At 44.1% G+C, this 18,700-nt stretch overlaps 1 protein-coding gene across 1 annotated transcript in view; it reads left to right on the top strand.

Moving 5' to 3' along the window:
- Positions 1–2,375: 2,375 nt before the first annotated feature.
- LOC139765263 (protein takeout-like) overlaps positions 2,376–18,700 on the top strand; it is a 69,136-nt gene continuing 52,811 nt past the window's right edge. Inside the window, exon 1 of the mRNA XM_071692616.1 lies at positions 2,376–2,616. Coding sequence (XP_071548717.1) covers positions 2,550–2,616 — 67 coding nt within the window. The 5' untranslated portion in view covers positions 2,376–2,549. The remainder of the gene's footprint in view (positions 2,617–18,700) is intronic.

The raw sequence follows: 18,700 nt of genomic DNA, 5'->3' as shown, positions 1-18,700 counted from the left end.
CTTGAAAAATGTGTGGAAGTCGAGAACATTATCTCGGAAAGCAAAAATGGGTATGTTTGAGGGAATAGTGGTTCCAACAATGTTGTATGGTTGCGAGGCGTGGGCTATGGATAGAGATGTGCGCAGGAGGATGGATGTGCTGGAAATGAGATGTTTGAGGACAATGTGTGGTGTGAGGTGGTTTGATCGAGTAAGTAACGTAAGGGTAAGAGAGATGTGTGGAAATAAAAAGAGCGTGGTTGAGAGAGCAGAAGAGGGTGTTTTGAAATGGTTTGGGCACATGGAGAGAATGAGTGAGGAGAGATTGACCAAGAGGATATATGTGTCGGAGGTGGAGGGAACGAGGAGAAGAGGGAGACCAAATTGGAGGTGGAAAGATGGAGTGAAAAAGATTTTGTGTGATCGGGGCCTGAACATGCAGGAGGGTGAAAGGAGGGCAAGGAATAGAGTGAATTGGAGTCATGTGGTATACAGGGGTTGACGTGCTGTCAGTGGATTGAATCAAGGCATGTGAAGCGTCTGGGGTAAACCATGGAAAGCTGTGTAGGTATGTATATTTGCGTGTGTGGACGTGTGTATGTACATGTGTATGGGGGGGGGGGGTTGGGCCATTTCTTTCGTCTGTTTCCTTGCGCTACCTCGCAAACGCGGGAGACAGCGACAAAGTATAAAAAAAAAAAAAAAAAAATATATATATATATATAAAATTAAATTTTAGGGAGAATAAAAAGATGTTCTGGAAGGAGGTAAATAAAGTGCGTAAGACAAGGGAGCAAATGGGAACTTCAGTGAAGGGCGCAAATGGGGAGGTGATAACAAGTAGTGGTGATGTGAGAAGGAGATGGAGTGAGTATTTTGAAGGTTTGTTGAAGGTGTTTGATGATAGAGTGGCAGATATAGGGTGTTTTGGTCGAGGTGGTGTGCAGAGTGAGAGAGTTAGGGAAAATGATTTGGTAAACAGAGAAGAGGTAGTAAAAGCTTTGCGGAAGATGAAAGCCGGCAAGGCAGCAGGTTTGGATGGTATTGCAGTGGAATTTATTAAAAAAAGGGGGTGACTGTATTGTTGACTTGTTGGTAAGGTTATTTAATGTATGTATGACTCATGGTGAGGTGCCTGAGGATTGGCGGAATGCGTGCATAGTGCCATTGTACAAAGGCAAAGGGGATAAGAGTGAGTGCTCAAATTACAGAGGTATAAGTTTGTTGAGTATTCCTGGTAAATTATATGGGAGGGTATTGATTGAGAGGGGGAAGGCATGTACAGAGCATCAGATTGGGGAAGAGCAGTGTGGTTTCAGAAGTGGTAGAGGATGTGTGGATCAGGTGTTTGGACAATCACATGTTTACCAAATGGCGTCCTAGCTTCGTCTCTTCGATGTATATCAACTGACTGTTATATTCCTCTCTTGTGTCTCTCCTAATGATGTGATTATTACACGAAAGTGCACTTGGGAACTTTTCGTGTTTCATTTTCCCCGTGGACTCATAGGAATATCTTGATCACGCGCAAAATTGTGATCCTTTCCAATATATATATATATATATATATATATATATATATATATATATATATATATATATATATATATATATATATATATATATATATGAACACATGGTAGCGTAAATATGTATTTAGGAATCAGTTTGAGTTCTGTGATCATTAAGATTAGGTAGAATCCACACAGTGTGAGGTGTGCTAATCAAATCACACATTCCTGGTATTTTTAACAAATTGCTATTGTTACTCCCGACCATGCCTTCTCTTAAAATAAAAAAATCGTTATCATAATCATACCCTCAACATAATCATACCCTCAACATAATCAGCGCAAAATTATGACTATATAACGAAAACCTGTGGCACTCCTCCACCCATTTGCACCTTAACTTAATCATTGTTACTTCCACCAGCACCACCACTTCTGCCGTCACCATAACAGTGGTCTAAACACACCCACTGGTAATACCAAAGTCAGCGTAACAAACATTGGCAACAATGTTGTCCCCTACTTTAAACCGCAGTTCTCATCACCATCATCATCATCATTCCCATTATAACCATCTTCTTAACCAGTCATCAGTATGGTCCCATTTCGCTAAGTAGACTTGATTCCATCACCACTTTCAACGATGGTATCGGCATTTTTAAGCAGTTCCTCAAGGCTGTGTCTTATTAATAAATGGGTGATTCACGCTAGTCATCGCGTCACGTCAAACCCGTTAGAACCCTCACATTTTCCCCCGACCTACTAATCCTCTGCTGTTTTTACCCTCCTTAGTACTGGAAAGGAAAACGAGTCGGACCTCACTGCTCACCTCGGGAACCCCGCCGACAGTTTGATGTTACGCCGCGGCGCAGCGGTCTGGTCGCCTCAGTGTCTCGCAAGCCCTTGTGGTGAGAAGACGTATTCCGGCCACACCACTCATTCGCCTTCTCTCTCTCTCGCGCGAGGGCTCTCAGCTTGTGGGACGACGTCATCTAGTGAAAGTGGTTACTGCGGAAACTCAGGACTAACGCCCCACACTCGAAAAGCCAGCAGAAAAAGATGTCTTTGTTTTACAACTTTGCGATCGTGCTGTCTATAGCAGCTATGGCAATGGCTACTGAATTTGGTGAGTATTTTGTTCTGTTATAGTAAGAGAAAGTCAGGTGCTCTGCTAGGTAATAGTGGTTTTTATGGTTCCATGCACGTCTTGTGCATGAGAACTTTGTTAAATGACGAGAGATACTTAATTTGGTGAATGTGTGGGTACATCATGTGGCTTGAGTTTTGACACCATTGATTTTGAACCGTTTGGGTGTGCAAATAATGAAGCAGTTTGTGAGTCTTATGTTTTATATCTGTGGTGCAGAAATCCAATTGCAAGTGTTAATTTATGGAAGGCAGTATGAAGTTACTTGTCTATCTGCAGCCCACTAGTTTCGTACTAACTAAATCAAGGACATACCTGCATTGCCCTACTGCACCTAACTGTTCTTCTGCCCTGCCCAGATCGTACCACTTCTCTCGGCACTTCGAGTAATAACTCGAAGTACATTTGATTTTAGTTTATATGCTCATTGTTCCTGGAGACAACAACGACTGGTTCCTGTGAACCAGTCGCCATTATTTTTCTATTGGGTGTCTGTTAATACTAGAGGCATTTAAGAACGCCAGGAGGTGGTGCCCGCGCTGCGATTCACTAGGGCGCTGAAAGTGAAACTCGGGAATTGGTGGTCGCCGAATAAGGTTTCAGTAGAGAATTCATCCAAGGAAGGAAGAGATTTTGAGCTATCTGCATTGCTCCTACGATTATATCAGGTGCTGACAAAGATGTGGTGTAACAGTAGACTGATCGAGTCGAAAATAACGGGATTATTGCGTCACAGAAAAGTCTGTGTTGATGGTGGTGAGGTACAGGAAAGGAAACCCGTTATCGAGCGTGATTTTTGCGCATCACACGTTTGTGAGGTGGTTCTTGCAACAGACTTACGAGTGACAGTTAATATCTGAAGTATTACTGACACTGTTTTGGTATATTGCGGGTTTCTTTTCTGTAGCTGCATAGTTTCACGTACAGCGTATGATTTTGCCTACATTAACTGCTTTTTGGCTAGGCTTTCATTGTCTTCCTGGGGTGTGTACATTGACATGGTCAGCAAATTCCACCCAAACTGTTGAAGTTTAACAACTTGGTTCTGAGCCTAACTTTCCTGCATGAAGTTTGGACCATTTGTAATGTATGTAGAACATCAGAATTTAGCGGAACAAGGCATCTTAAACTAGCATAGGAAAACTGTGTGGTTTAATGAGAGGTAGAATATCCAGTCTGCCTAGCTCACTCTTTTTGTTAACGGAGCAGAGACAAATATAGCAAGCTTCATATCGACATTTCCTGTATTAAGCATTGTACCATTTCCTTAATGTGAACGTAGGTGAATTATTTGTGCTGAAATGTTGGAGCCTTGCATATTAAGCCATTGAACATTCACTGCTTGATGTAGATCACAAACCAATACTCCATGTTCCCCGTACTGATCCTGGAGCAGAAGGTGAACTGGTTAATGTCGTGACATTTCCAAGTGTCTCCCACTGACCACTGCTAGAATTTACTCATTCTCCCTGAGCGCCAGTGTGATTCTAAGGAGGTGGGGGAGAGATTATTCTGTGGTGGTCCGAGCTTGGAAAGCCAAGAAAATGCCGTCTTAGCATAGGTGAAAGCTGAGGTGTTATTGCTGGCGTGTTTCCTCTTTTATCTGCACCAGTGTCCAGCGAAACTCTCAACTCCCCGTTACATGGTTTCTTAGGACGTAACATCGTATTTGCTTGTTTGTCTAGTATCTGATGGAGGAAGGGAAAGGGGAGCGATATGTGAAGTCGCCAAACAATAATATGAAAACAACTGAATAATGGTTCGATGGAAGAATACAATGTATCAGAAACTTGATGTGTTTTAGTTTATTTGGATGTTGAAATGCGTCAAATTCTCTTCAAACTGAAGCTGAAAAGAGTCGCTTTCGAAAATCGCTGAAACATTATTCTTGAAAGTTTGGCTCAAAGGGTGGGATGGGGGGTCGACTACCACTGTGGTATAGTTGAGTCGGTCTGTTCAGTCATGTTTGTCCATAATGGATATGGGAGATTTTATGTATTCATTGTACACTACGACCTTGATTCGGTAGTGCATGACTCTAGTTGCTGCCAGTTACTTTTTTTTTCTCTTTTCAGTGAACAGATTATTCCCTCAAGCGTATCTTTTAAAGAAAAGTACAGCCTTACTCAAGATATCAACCATTCAGGGATTTGATAACAATGGAATGATTTAATTGGTGTGCGTAGCGAGAGCTAGGTTCCCTTTGTAATAAATGTAGACACATTGATGGCATCCCGACCGTAAATCAAAGAGGCCAACTTGTTATTGATGTCATTAGACGTAGACGAATGGTAGAAAGGCTAGTCTTGCTGCTGCATACGTGGGCAGTGTCTCCCTGCCACTCCTCAGGATGGGGGCAAGGAACTATTTATTTCTGTTTCACGGAACATGGACGACGCATAGCGTCGGGAATGGGTAGAAATTATGTGGAATAATATCAGATGGGAGAGATTTGGTGGGGGACTGCGATCTGTTCTCACGGACGTGAACAGAGAAAAATCTGTAAGGAAGGATAGAGCTGTTGAAGAGCAGAGCAACGTAAAGAGAACGGCCTTCTACAGGGTAGCTAGACATGAAAGAAAACCAAAACTCGAATCTGTGGAACAAGTTGTGTAGGAAACCCCACCAACTCCGCGGAGGTAAACTATTGTCTTAATGTAATGTTGATAATTGTATGTGTTGGAGCAGTGATGAGACCTTAAAGTGTGTCGTTCATAGGTTGGGTTGCCCATTTTAAGGATGGTATCGTGTTTGCTCGCTATTTGTAGCGAGTTGAAATCACCGTTGAACATTGCTGACCAGAGAAGTGTTTCCTGTCTCGCAATACCATCATCCCACACCACTGTCCCCGTAGCTCTTGTCTCGCACTACCGTACCTCCAACCCTCCAGTTTCACCACCAGGCTCATTGACCTGCCGACCCTTGTCCCAAACCATCGTCCCACCAGCCCTTGTCCCAAACCATCGTCCCACCAGCCCTTGTCCCAAACCATCGTCCCACCAGCCCTTGTCCCACACCACCGTCCCACCAGCCCTTGTCCCAAACCATCGTCCCACCAGCCCTTGTCCCAAACCATCGTCCCACCAGCCCTTGTCCCACACCACCGCCCCACGTGCCTCGCTGTCCCACATCACCGACCAACCAGCCTGCTCAACATGAGACCAAAGACTCGCACATGAGCTCAGGACCCACACACGTCACATGAGCACCCTTCGTCTGTGTAGATTCCCATGATAATGGTTGGGTTATGGCGAGGGTCCAGAGCACTTAGCCACTTTAGCGGTCTTTGTGACGCCTTCAGTCATTAAGTAGCCACACAAACTTCATCCATCATTTTGGCTACGAATTTCAACTTTATGGACGGAGTTTGGCGTCTTTTAATGGTGATAGTTTTTTCATAAATGTTTGTAAAGGTATCGGAAATAATCATTGTACATTAGGATTACCTAAACTTTGTATAGTGTGTATAATTAGATGTGTGTTTACGTATGTGTAGCCTTGAAATTTGTTTATCTGCTTATTAAGGAAAAAAATATTTGTTCAGCAAGACTTCAGAGGATATTCTTCCTTTTGTATTATCGATTTTTTTTCTCTCTCCAGATCGTAAATCTAATGAAACGTGTCGTAATGTTTGACGTGCATATAAAGATGGAAGTGTCTGGTGTCGGAACTTTATGCTTGCCAATTAGAGATTAGAAGTTTGCAAAATATGCCCTTGTATCTTCTCAACGCTATGTGGTTAGAGTGGGAAAGACAGTCACTACATTAAAAAAAAGAAAAAACTTAAGCGTAAAGTTGTTTCAGCAATGAATAACTTGCACAATGAATCACTATTATTTATGTTGGTGTTGACTGGTGTGACCACATCTTAGATACTGTATCTTGTAAACAAAGACCAGATCTGTTCCTCGCCCAGATGATAAGTCAAGTTATTCTGCTGTGAGCGAGCGGACGCCTGTCTGGATAGAACTAATATGGCCAAGAACCTCTTGCCGGAAATTGGAGTAAATTAATAAACAGCGTTTACTTCCAGTTTGTTAGTTTCCTTAGATTGGCAGATGTTAAGTCTTTATCCCGATCATGATTTATATATCACCTGAAAAAGAAAGTTGTAAATCGCTCGTCACGAAGCACTGCTGATCCTGTATTGTTGTTTGTTTTTCTTGATGGACGTGCCGATACGGTCACACATCCTGGGTCGACGGCGTTATCGTCCTATCTCGTACGGTCGAGAATTGGTGACATTACCTTGCACTTGTGGCTTGACGTTATCATCCCTCGGCAGTAGCCAAGTGGAAGATGACGGCCGGAGAAAGTTGTGGAGAAAGTGGCGGAGGTGTGGACCACTTGGCCTGGTGGAGCGGCCGACAGCTTACTGCAAGTGATGGCCACGGGTTATGTGGCCCAGGCCTGCAGTGTGGCCTCGACATGCAGTGTCGCCCCGGCCTGCAATGTGACCCCGGCCTGCAATGTGGCCCCAGCCTGCAGTTTGGCCCAGGCTCTCGTCATGGCACTGGCCTACACGACAGCTGGGTTGTATTTTGTGCCTGGACTTGCACTATGGTCTTGGCCTACATCTTGGCCCTGGCCTACACCGTGACCCTGGCTTACTCTCGTCATACATCAGCAGTGCGGGGCCGAATTTATATTACCACAGCCGAGATGACTGTACGTGTAAAAGAGCTGCTGTGCATTCATACTGCATAGTGGGTGTGGCCCCTCACTACAAAACGACAGTGCCTCCACACCAGCTCTGGTATGCAAGCCACAGTAGTTATACGCATATAGTGATTCATTTATTCATTTTAATTTTTACATTGGAGGCCCCACTCTTAGGACATAAGTCCACATCAATGCCGAGATTGATGAAAGGAAAGAGACAAGTGAAAGTATTGATAAATTTTGGAGGAAGTGAAAAACTTTTCTTTTAAAGTGCACCAGGTCACAGTTAATGAGAAAGACGTGAGAGGGTAGAGAGTTCCAAAGCTTCCAGCTGTTGGGAGCGAAACATTTATCAAAACGGCCCATCCTCGAGTTGTCAACGTCCACACAGTAATCATGTGACGCTGTATTGCCAATTATTGCGTAGTCTTGCTAGTGGTGGGGGCACACAGGCAGCCAGCTCTCGGGAGCAAAAACCAGAGTAATACCTATAGAAGAGGGAAAGTGAACCAAGTTTGCGGTGTCAGTTGATATAAATGGAAGAGACGTCTCTTCCTTGTCTATCAACTGACGGGTCTGCGTCTTCTGTCTCACTCTTATATCTCCCCCGACGATGTGATCATTACACGAAAGTGCACTTGGGAACTTATCGTCTTTCATTTTCCTCATGGTTATATTCATATATAACGAAACGCGTAAAACATCTTGAAATTTGACTATCTTGACATGGTTAATCTCTGCTTTACTTCGAATGTTTATTTCTATATTTGTAACCGTTGGCAGAAGTGGATGATCAATAATTGATTGCGCTCCAGTAACCTTCAGGAGGTGGCGGATGTGGTGCCGTGGTGGGTGAGCAGTGAGGGTGAGGTAAAGTAATGGGCTACGCTGGTGCTTGTTGACGCACGGTTTGTTCCCCTTGTTGACGTTAGACTGACAAGTCGTTCATGTTGCCAGTGAAATGACGGTCACTCCCGCCTTATTGAAGAGTCGAACATGGGTGAACTCTCATGATAGTTAACCATACAGGATGTTGCGAGAATTTCGTCCATAATAACCCTGTACTGACCAGATACTTTGGCCATTATGCCCAGAGTCTGTTGGAGACTTGATTTATAATGTAATGATGTGGTACAGTCTTATGGCCTGGTCCTTCATCCTCTCCGTGTCCTCTTTTCCGGGTACACGAGCAGCTCGCAACATTTTGCCGCAGAGATAAAACTGTTGTGTGAGGGTGGGTATTACTGTGTGGGCAGGGAGGGGGAAATGTGTGTTTCTCGCATGTTTGTGTTGACGTTGAGTAAGTGCTGTAGTACCTTGTTCTACCAGCAGTAGTTGTTAAACTTGTTAATTTGTTTGATATATTATCTTTTTTTATTTTACTTTGTCGCTGTATCCCGCGTGAGCGAGGTAGCGCAAGGAAACAGACGAAAGAATGGCCCAACCCACCCACATACACATGTATATATATACACGTCCACACACGCACATATATACATACCTATACATTTCAACATATATATACATACACAGACATATACATATATACACATGTACATGATTCATACTTGCTGCCTTTATTCGATTCCCGTCGCTACCTAGCCACTCATGAAATAACAACCCCCTCCTCCCGCACGCGCGCGAGGTAGAACTAGAAAAAGACAACAAAGGCCACATTCGCTCACACTGGGTCTTTAGCTGTCATGTAATAATCCACCGAAACCACAGCTCCCTTTCCGCATCCAGGCCCCACAAAACTTTCCATGGTTAACCCCAACGCTTCACATGCCCTGGTTCAATCCATTGACAGCGCGTCGACCCCGGTATACCCCTTCAAAACACTTCACTTCCTCCAGTTTTTCTCCATTCAAACTTGCCTCCCATTTTAATTGTCCCTCCACCCTATTGAACCTAATAACCTTACTCTTATTCACATTTACTCTCAACTTTCTTCTTTCACACACTTTACCAAACTCAGTCACCAACTTCTGCAGTTTCTCACCCGAATCAGCCACCAGCGCTATATCATCAGCAAACAACAACTGACTCACTTCCCAATCCCTCTCATCCACAGCAGACTGCATACTTGCCCCCTCTCTCCAAAAGTCTTACATTCACCTCCATAACAACCCCATCCATAAACAAATTAAACAACCATGGAGACATCACGCATCCCTGCCGCAAACCGCCATTCAGTGGGAACCAATCACTTTCCTCTCTTCCTACTCATACACATGTCTTACCTTCTTGTTAAAAACTTTTCACAGCTTCTGGCAACTTGCCTCCCACACCATTATACTCTTAATACCTTCCACAGGGCATCTCTCTCAACTCTATCCTATGACTTCTCCAGATCCATAAATGTTACATACAAATCCATCTGTTTTTCTAAGTATTTCTCGCATACATTCTTCAAAACAAACACCTAATCCACTCATCCTCTACCACTTCTGAAACACACTGCTCTTCCCCAATCTGATGCTCTTTACATGCCTTGACCCTCTCAATCAATACCCTCCCATATAATTTCCCAGGAATACTCGACAAACATATACCTCTGTAATTTGAACACTCGCCTTTATCCCCTTTTGTCTTTGTACAATGGCACTATGCAAGCATTCCGACAATCCTCAGGCACTTCACCATGAACCATACATACATTGAATTTCCTAACCAACCAGTCAACAACACAGTCACCCCCTTTTTTTTAATAAATTCCACTGCAATACCATCCAAACCCGCCGCCTTGCCGGCTTTCATATTCCGCAAAGCTTTCACTACCTCTTCTCTGTTTACCAAAGCATTCTCCCTGACTCACTTCGCACACCACCTCGACCAAAACACCCTATATCTGCCACTCTGTCATCAAGCAGTCAACAAACCTTCAAAGTACTCACTCCATCTCCTCACTTCACCACTGCTTGTTATTACCTCCCCATTTGCCCCCTTCACCGATGTTCCCATTTGTTCTTTTGTCTTACGCACTGTTTTACCTTCTTCCAAAAGATTTTTTTACTCCTTATAATTTAATGATTCTCACCCCAACTCTCACTTGCCCTCTTTTACACCTCTTGCATATATATATATATATATATATATATATATATATATATATATATATATATATATATATATATATATATATATATATATATATATTTTTTTTTTTTTTTTTTTTTTTTATACTTTGTCGCTGTCTCCCGCGTTTGCGAGGTAGCGCAAGGAAACAGACGAAAGAAATGGCCCAACCCCCCCCATACACATGTACATACACACGTCCACACACGCAGATATACATACCTACACAGCTTTCCATGGTTTACCCCAGACGCCCCACATGCCCTGATTCAATCCACTGACAGCACGTCAACCCCTGTATACCACATCGCTCCAATTCACTCCATTCCTCGCCCTCCTTTCACCCTCCTGCATGTTCAGGCCCCGATCGCACAAAATCCTTTTCACTCCATCTTTCCACCTCCAATTTGGTCTCCCTCTTCTCCTCGTTCCCTCCACCTCCGACACATATATCCTCTTGGTCAATCTTTCCTCACTCATTCTCTCCATGTGCCCAAACCATTTCAAAACACCCTCTTCTGCTCTCTCAACCACGCTCTTTTTATTTCCACACATCTCTCTTACCCTTACGTTACTTACTCGATCAAACCACCTCACACCACACATTGTCCTCAAACATCTCATTTCCAGCACATCCATCCTCCTACGCACAACTCTATCCATAGCCCACGCCTCGCAACCATACAACATTGTTGGAACTACTATTCCTTCAAACATACCCATTTTTGCTTTCCGGGATAATGTTCTCGACTTCCACACATTTTTCAAGGCTCCCAAAATTTTCGCCCCCTCCCCCACCCTATGATCCACTTCCGCTTCCATGGTTCCATCCGCTGACAGATCCACTCCCAGATATCTAAAACACTTCACTTCCTCCAGCCTCTCACCATTCAAACTCACCTCCCAATTGACTTGACCCTCAACCCTACTGTACCTAATAACCTTGCTCTTATTGACATTTACTCTTAACTTTCTTCTTCCACACACTTTACCAAACTCCGTCACCAGCTTCTGCAGTTTCTCACATGAATCCGCCACCAGCGCTGTATCATCAGCGAACAATAACTGACTCACTTCCCAAGCTCTCTCATCCCCAACAGACTTCATACTTGCCCCTCTTTCCAAAATATATATAATTTCCTTTTCCGCTTTCGTTAGGTAGTGTCAGGAACGGACGAACTATGGGTTAATTCACATCTCACCAGCTCCAGCTGTCATATTTAATGTACCGGAGCTTTCATCCACACACAACACCTACAGACTATTGCTTAGTTTCACTCGACTGTGAATGAAATGTTTGTCCATTTATCTGTTTTGTCTTAATAGATGTGATCTGGAAATAGGGAGACTTTGGGCTTTGATTCTGATGAAATGTGGTGATACACTCTCCCGTTCAAAGGCAAACGTACATTTTATTTTAAGAAAGGAGGCCATGAAATTGTACTGAACTGCGCACGTCTCTCTAGATGTGTACATTGTGTAGTATTAGAAAATAGAATCAGAAAGTCAATGTATGATTACTTGCCAAAGAAAGAGTACCTGAGTGTGAGACAATATAGTTTTGAAATGAAATGTATAAGGACTCTCAGATCTGTATGATACAGCTGCCATCTTCACAAGAGGGAAGGATGGGTTGTTTGTATGTATTTGAAACATCGGAAAGATTTTGAGACTGGTACACAGATGATTGGAAAGGAAGCTGGATATCCCGGTAATAAGAGGCAGATTCCTTCACTGTAAAAGAGAACTAAGCGGAAGGAAGACATTGGACTCTTGTTAAGGACATTTTCATGAATTCGGTTAGGGTGGCGTGCCGAGGGGCTCAGTCCTGGAACCATTGCTCTTCTTCATCTGTGTAGATGACTTGCCAGTTGGAGTGGACTTTACCCTCGGATGAATTTGCAGATGATGCCAAGGCGAGGAGAAAGTAAACAAGTGATGAGAATTTCATCAGTTGGCAAGGTGATCAGAGAAAGGTTAGAGTGAGTGTGCTTCGTGGTTGTTGTAAATGCAGTGATGAGACACGACTTAAAAAAAAAAGGCTTCGCTACTAATATCATCCAGAAGGTAAATGCAAGAAAATGTGTGTCAGAGGGACTTGGGAACCGACATTGTACCTAACCCGTCGCCAAAGCTTTAAACGAAACAATGTCTGTCTGATGATAAATATGAGAATCTCGTCTGATTGCATGGACGAGACAATATTCAGCACACTCCACCGTGTGTGTATGAGGCCTGAATCCCTGTATGCTTCTCAGATTTGGCCACTGCCCATAAGAACATAATGACCAATAGAAAACGCCCAGAGAAAAGCAACAAAGTTGGTACCAGATTCGTGAGAGTGTGGTTACTGTGAGAGGTTACAGACCAAAAATTGGCCCATGGGAGAGTGAAGAGTAAGAGGTGACTTGATCACGACCTGTGATTTTCTAAGCCAGTTTTCGTGATGTCGACGGCCAACAGTACCTCGAAAAATGCTGAGACGACAACGAGAGAGTAAAACAAGGAACAAGAAACTTATATTATGTAAAGAAGTACTTGTAGAACATTAGAACTGTGGATGAACGGCAGATTCAAGAGAGGCTGCAGCGGTTGGTGCTCAAGATTGGATGATTGTATTGAAGGAAGGAGCTGAGAGTTTAGCAGGGCAATGGGACAGGTTAGTGATGATGGGAGTTTAGATGGAGAACATTTGGAGAACAGTGGTAGTGGACAAGGCAGCTAATGGAGCCATAGAAGAAGTAAATCGGGATAGTTGAGGGGGGTGAAGGTTCTGGAAGCATTGAGGAATGTGTGGAAAGAGAGATCGTTCTCTGAGAAGGCGAAAATAGATATATGTTTAAAGGTTTAGTAGTCCAACGACGTTGTTTGGATGCAAGGCTGTGGTTGTAGATGTGAATGTGCCGAGGATGTATTAGAAACATAATGTTTGAGGACAGAATGTGGTGTAAGAAGGGTTGATCAAGAAACGAAATAGAAACACAGAGGTTTGGCAATAAGAAGAGTGTGGTTGAGAGCTGAAATGGTTTAGACATATGGAGGGAATGAGTGAGGGGAGGTTGCTAAAGATGCTTTATGGGTCAGGAGTGAAGCGACAAGAAGGGAGAGACTAGATTGGAGATGCAAGTATAGAGTGAAAAAGATTTACGGACTTTGGGACTGCACTTGCAGGATGGTGAAAGGCATGGACGGGATAGAATGCATCAGAGCCATGTGGTATACAGGGCTCGACATGCTGACAATGAACTGAACGAGGGCATATGAAGCAGCCAGGTGTCTGCGAGGTCAGGTTGTGGAAAGGGAGCTATGCTTTCGATTCATTACACAAAATAAGTTCCCAAGTACACTTTCGTGTAAGGATCACATCGTCAAGGGAGATACAAGAATGAGATAGGAGACGTAGAACAGTCAGTTGATATACAAGAGCCGTAGCTAAGACGCCATTGCTAACGCTTGTGTACGAGTAGGAAGCGAAGAGAGTGAATGGTTATAACTAAAGATTGTTCTGCGGCAGATGCATGTGACGTCACCATGGTTGTTCACTTTATGGATAGGGTGGTGATAGAGATGAATAGGAGAGTTTTGGAGAGAAGGGAGAGTATACAGTCTATGGGGGATGTGATGGCCTGGGAGTGAGTCAGTTGTTTGCTGATGATACAACACTGTTGGCGCATTTGAGTGAGAAACGGCTGAAGTTAGTGACTGAATTTGGAAGAGTGTGTGAAAGAAGAAAGTTAAGAATGAAAATGAATAAAAGCAAAGTTATCAGGTTCAGCAGGGTTGAGGGACAGGTTAGTCGGGGGATGTGAGTTTGAGTGAAGAAAGAATGTAAGAAATGAAGTGTTTTAGATATTTAGGAATGGACGTGGCAACGAATGGAATCAAGGAAGCGGAAGTGGCCCATAGGGTAGGGGAGGGGTGGAAGGTTCTGGCAGCGCTGAAGAATGTGTGGAAAGAAAGAACGTCATCTGGGAGGCAATAATGTGTATGTTTGAAGGAATAGTAGTCCCAACAATAATATACGAATGCGAGGCATGGGCTGTGTATAAGACTGTGCGGAGAAGGGTGGATGCGATGGAAATAAAATGGTTTAGTCGAGTAAGTAATGAAAGGGGAAGAGAGATGTGTCATAACAGGGCTGTGGTTGAGAGGGCAGAAGAGGGGTGTGCTGAAATGGTTTGGGCATATGGAAAGGATGAGGAAAGGTTGACAAAGAAGACATATGTATCAGCGGTGAAGGGAACAAGGGGAACGGGGAGACCAAATTGGAGGTCTCCCTCTGTCTCCTGCAGCAGGGCATCCTTGTGCCCCACCTGACGCAGCCACGGGTGGGTCTCCGTTCCGGCTACGCGGCCGGCTCATCTGCACGTCTTGGGACAAGGGTGATAATTAAGTATGGCCGCCACAGTGACCTTGGAGGAGGCGAGGCTATGTATTATGTGCACGTCCGCCTCTGGCGACATGCGCCGTCTGGCCTACCCGCTGACGCAACTCTCCCGAGCAGCTCAGGTGCGGCGAGCGGTTGCTACCAGGAACTGACGATTGCCGGGTCAGGAGAGGATGTTTACATGTTGCTTGTGGGCGGTGTGTGAGGAATGGTATGGCTGAAGCAGGTGAGAGAAGCGGACTCGGTCCCTGTGGGTAAACACGCACCCTGTGTTGTGTATTGTACTACCACGGGGTCGTGGGACTCTATCGTACTGGCACGGGGTCGTGGGACTCTATCGTACTGGCACGGGGTCGTGGGACTCTATCGTACTGGCACGGGGTCGTGGGACTCTATCGTACTGGCACGGGGTCGTGGGACTCTATCTGTGGGACATTATCTGCTGATATACCACTTTTTATACTTGTGTGTTCCGTCAGCTCTCACAGTTTCGTGACTCGGTGTATTTCGTTCATGCGTCATTCGTATACTCCTTTACATCCCTTCGAACTTTTGTTTTCGTTATACGTTCTGTTCTCTGGCTCTTCTTTCTCTACATCTTGTGAAGAACTGTTCCCTCGAGTTGACGTCATCATAATAGTTGTAAAAACATGAAGGTTTTGATTTGTTACTCCTCGTTCTTCTTTCCCCACTTCCTCGTTTCTCATATTATCAAACTCGAGCATTGCAGAGTCACTTCTCCCCCCAGCCTGTGTATCAAAGATGATTTTCTTTACGCCCATGTTAGTATGTGTCAAGATAAGATATGGTAACACAGTTGCCATCATGGTGTTCACTCTCCTTCTGCTGGTGTACGAGATCTTCCTGTATACACTCACGAACTCGTGTCTGTATTGAGGATTCGAATTCCTCCAGTGTGTCTCGTAGTCATGTAAGTCCCACATTTGATATGAACACTTTGCCATGTATGAGAAGTGCGTGTACTGCTGCCTCTTGTTCTCGCTGTATTTTTACCATTATGTACTGTACAGGGGAAGGAGTTCTCCACTCGTGGGGCCTCGTATTTTCAATGTCTTTTACCATCATACAACGACGTAAATTTCTTAGCGAGGCCAGCAAGGCAGTGTAATATGGACTCTGGTGGTGTAACTGTTACCCTTCTCGACCGTGAGGCATTCACGGGCCGCCCAGGGTCGAGCGCGTAGGTTCGAATCCTGGTCATGGCAGTCGGTCCACAGTCAACCCAACTGTTCATCTATGTATATATATATATATATATATATATATATATATATATATATATATATATATATTTTTTTTTTTTTTTTTATACTTTGTCGCTGTCTCCCGCGTTTGCGAGGTAGCGCAAGGAAACAGACGAAAGAAATGGCCCAATATATATATATATATATATATATATATATATATATATATATATATATATATATATATATATAAATATATATATATATATATATATATATATATATATATATATATATATATATATATATATATATATATATATATATATATATAGTGTTAATGGGATGGCCTTGATTAAGGTTTCAGCTGGCCGTGCTGTCTTAGCTAACATAAATGTATTTTTTTAATAAGACATGTCTGGGCAGTTCATGGACGCTTCCCTTATTTAGTGATACATTATCTGTGTGGTGATCTTCCCGACTCGTATAGTGTGTGGTGATCTTCGCGATTGTGTAGCGGACGCAGGACCTAACCTGGCTTTGCGTCTGTATCATCGTCCACTGCACGTCCCGCCTGGCACTGGATGTCATGTTTGTTTATTTGTTCTTGTTTTTTTTTCCTTTATTTATGGTTCAGAATAATGTTCTGTTCTGTGTTTGTTCTGACCATGTTTCCGTATACTATTTATTGATGAGGTCAGCAGCATCAAACCTGTACCTGGCCCCACACACCACAGGCCCCACACACCACAGGCCCCACACACCACAGACCCCGCACAATGCAGGCCCCACACACCACAGGCCCCACACACCACAGGCCCCACACACCACAGGCCCCGCACAATGCAGGCCCCACACACCACAGGCCCCACACACCACAGGCCCCACACAATGCAGGCCCCACACACCACTATAGCAATTGGAATACATTATCTCCTCATATGTGGTGTTGGTGTTACCGGACTCCGCTGACGTGTGGTCACAACACGAGTGAAAAGTCACCCTCGGCGAGGTTACGTCGTCGGACTCCTGTCGTAGAACCTCCGACTCCGAAGGAGTTCACCCTTGTGATTGTAGCGCAGTCTTGAACCTTGTGATTGTAGCGCAGCCTCGAACCTTGTGATTGTAGCGCAGCCTTGAACCTTGTGATTGTAGCGCAGCCTTGAACCTTGTGATTGTAGCGCAGCCTTGAACCTTGTGATTGTAGCGCAGCCTCGAACCTTGTGATTGTAGCGCAGCCTCGAACCTTGTGATTGTAGCGCAGCCTCGAACCTTGTGATTGTAGCGCAGCCTCGAACCTTGTGATTGTAGCGCAGCCTTGAACCTTGTGATTGTAGCGCAGCCTCGAACCTTGTGATTGTAGCGCAGCCTTGAACCTTGTGATTGTAGCGCAGCCTCGAACCTTGTGATTGTAGCGCAGCCTCGAACCTTGTGATTGTAGCGCAGCCTTGAACCTTGTGATTGTAGCGCAGCCTTGAACCTTGTGATTGTAGCGCAGCCTCGAACCTTGTGATTGTAGCGCAGCCTTGAACCTTGTGATTGTAGCGCAGCCTCGAACCTTGTGATTGTAGCGCAGCCTTGAACCTTGTGATTGTAGCGCAGCCTCGAACCTTGTGATTGTAGCGCAGCCTCGAACCTTGTGATTGTAGCGCAGCCTCGAACCTTGTGATTGTAGCGCAGCCTTGAACCTTGTGATTGTAGCGCAGCCTCGAACCTTGTGATTGTGGCGCAGCCTTGAACCTTGTGATTGTAGCGCAGCCTCGAACCTTGTAATTGTAGCGCAGCCTCGAACCTTGTGATTGTAGCGCAGCCTCGAACCTTGTGATTGTAGCGCAGTCTTGAACCTTGTGATTGTAGCGCAGCCTTGAACCTTGTGATTGTAGCGCAGCCTTGAACCTTGTGATTGTAGCGCAGCCTCGAACCTTGTGATTGTAGCGCAGCCTCGAACCTTGTGATTGTAGCGCAGCCTTGAACCTTGTGATTGTAGCGCAGCCTCGAACCTTGTGATTGTAGCGCAGCCTCGAACCTTGTGATTGTAGCGCAGCCTCGAACCTTCAGGATCCCCCAGAGAATAGGCGCTAGTGTTAGTAAACACATGATGTACGCCCGTACGACCATTATATATATATGTATATATATACATATGTATCATTATTTTATATTTTATACTTAATCGCCGTCTCCCGCTTCAGCGAGGTAGCACAAGGAAACAGACTAGGAATGGCCCAACCCACCCACGTACATACGTATATACATAAATGACCATACACGCATATATACGTTTCAGTGTATACATACATATACATACGCAGACATATTCATACTAGCTGCCTTCATCCATTCTCGTCGCCACCCCGCCACACATGAAATATATTTGTATATATATATATATATATATATATATATATATATATATATATATATATATATATATATATTCCTATGAGTCCCCGTGGACTCATAGGAATATCTTGATCACGCGCAAAATTGTGATCCTTTCCAATATATATATATATATATATATATATATATATATATATATATATATATATATATATATATATATATATATATATATAATTATCCCTGGGGATAGGGGAGAAAGAATACTTCCCACGTATTCCCTGCGTGTCGTAGAAGGCGACTAAAAGGGGAGGGAGCGGGTGGCTGGAAATCCTCCCCTCTCTTTTTTTTTTTCCAAAAGAAAGAACAGAGAAGGGGGCCAGGTGAG

Source organism: Panulirus ornatus, chromosome 53, assembly GCF_036320965.1.
Source record: "Panulirus ornatus isolate Po-2019 chromosome 53, ASM3632096v1, whole genome shotgun sequence".
Lineage (NCBI taxonomy): Eukaryota > Metazoa > Arthropoda > Malacostraca > Decapoda > Palinuridae > Panulirus > Panulirus ornatus.
This window is presented reverse-complemented; position numbering and strand designations above follow the sequence as displayed.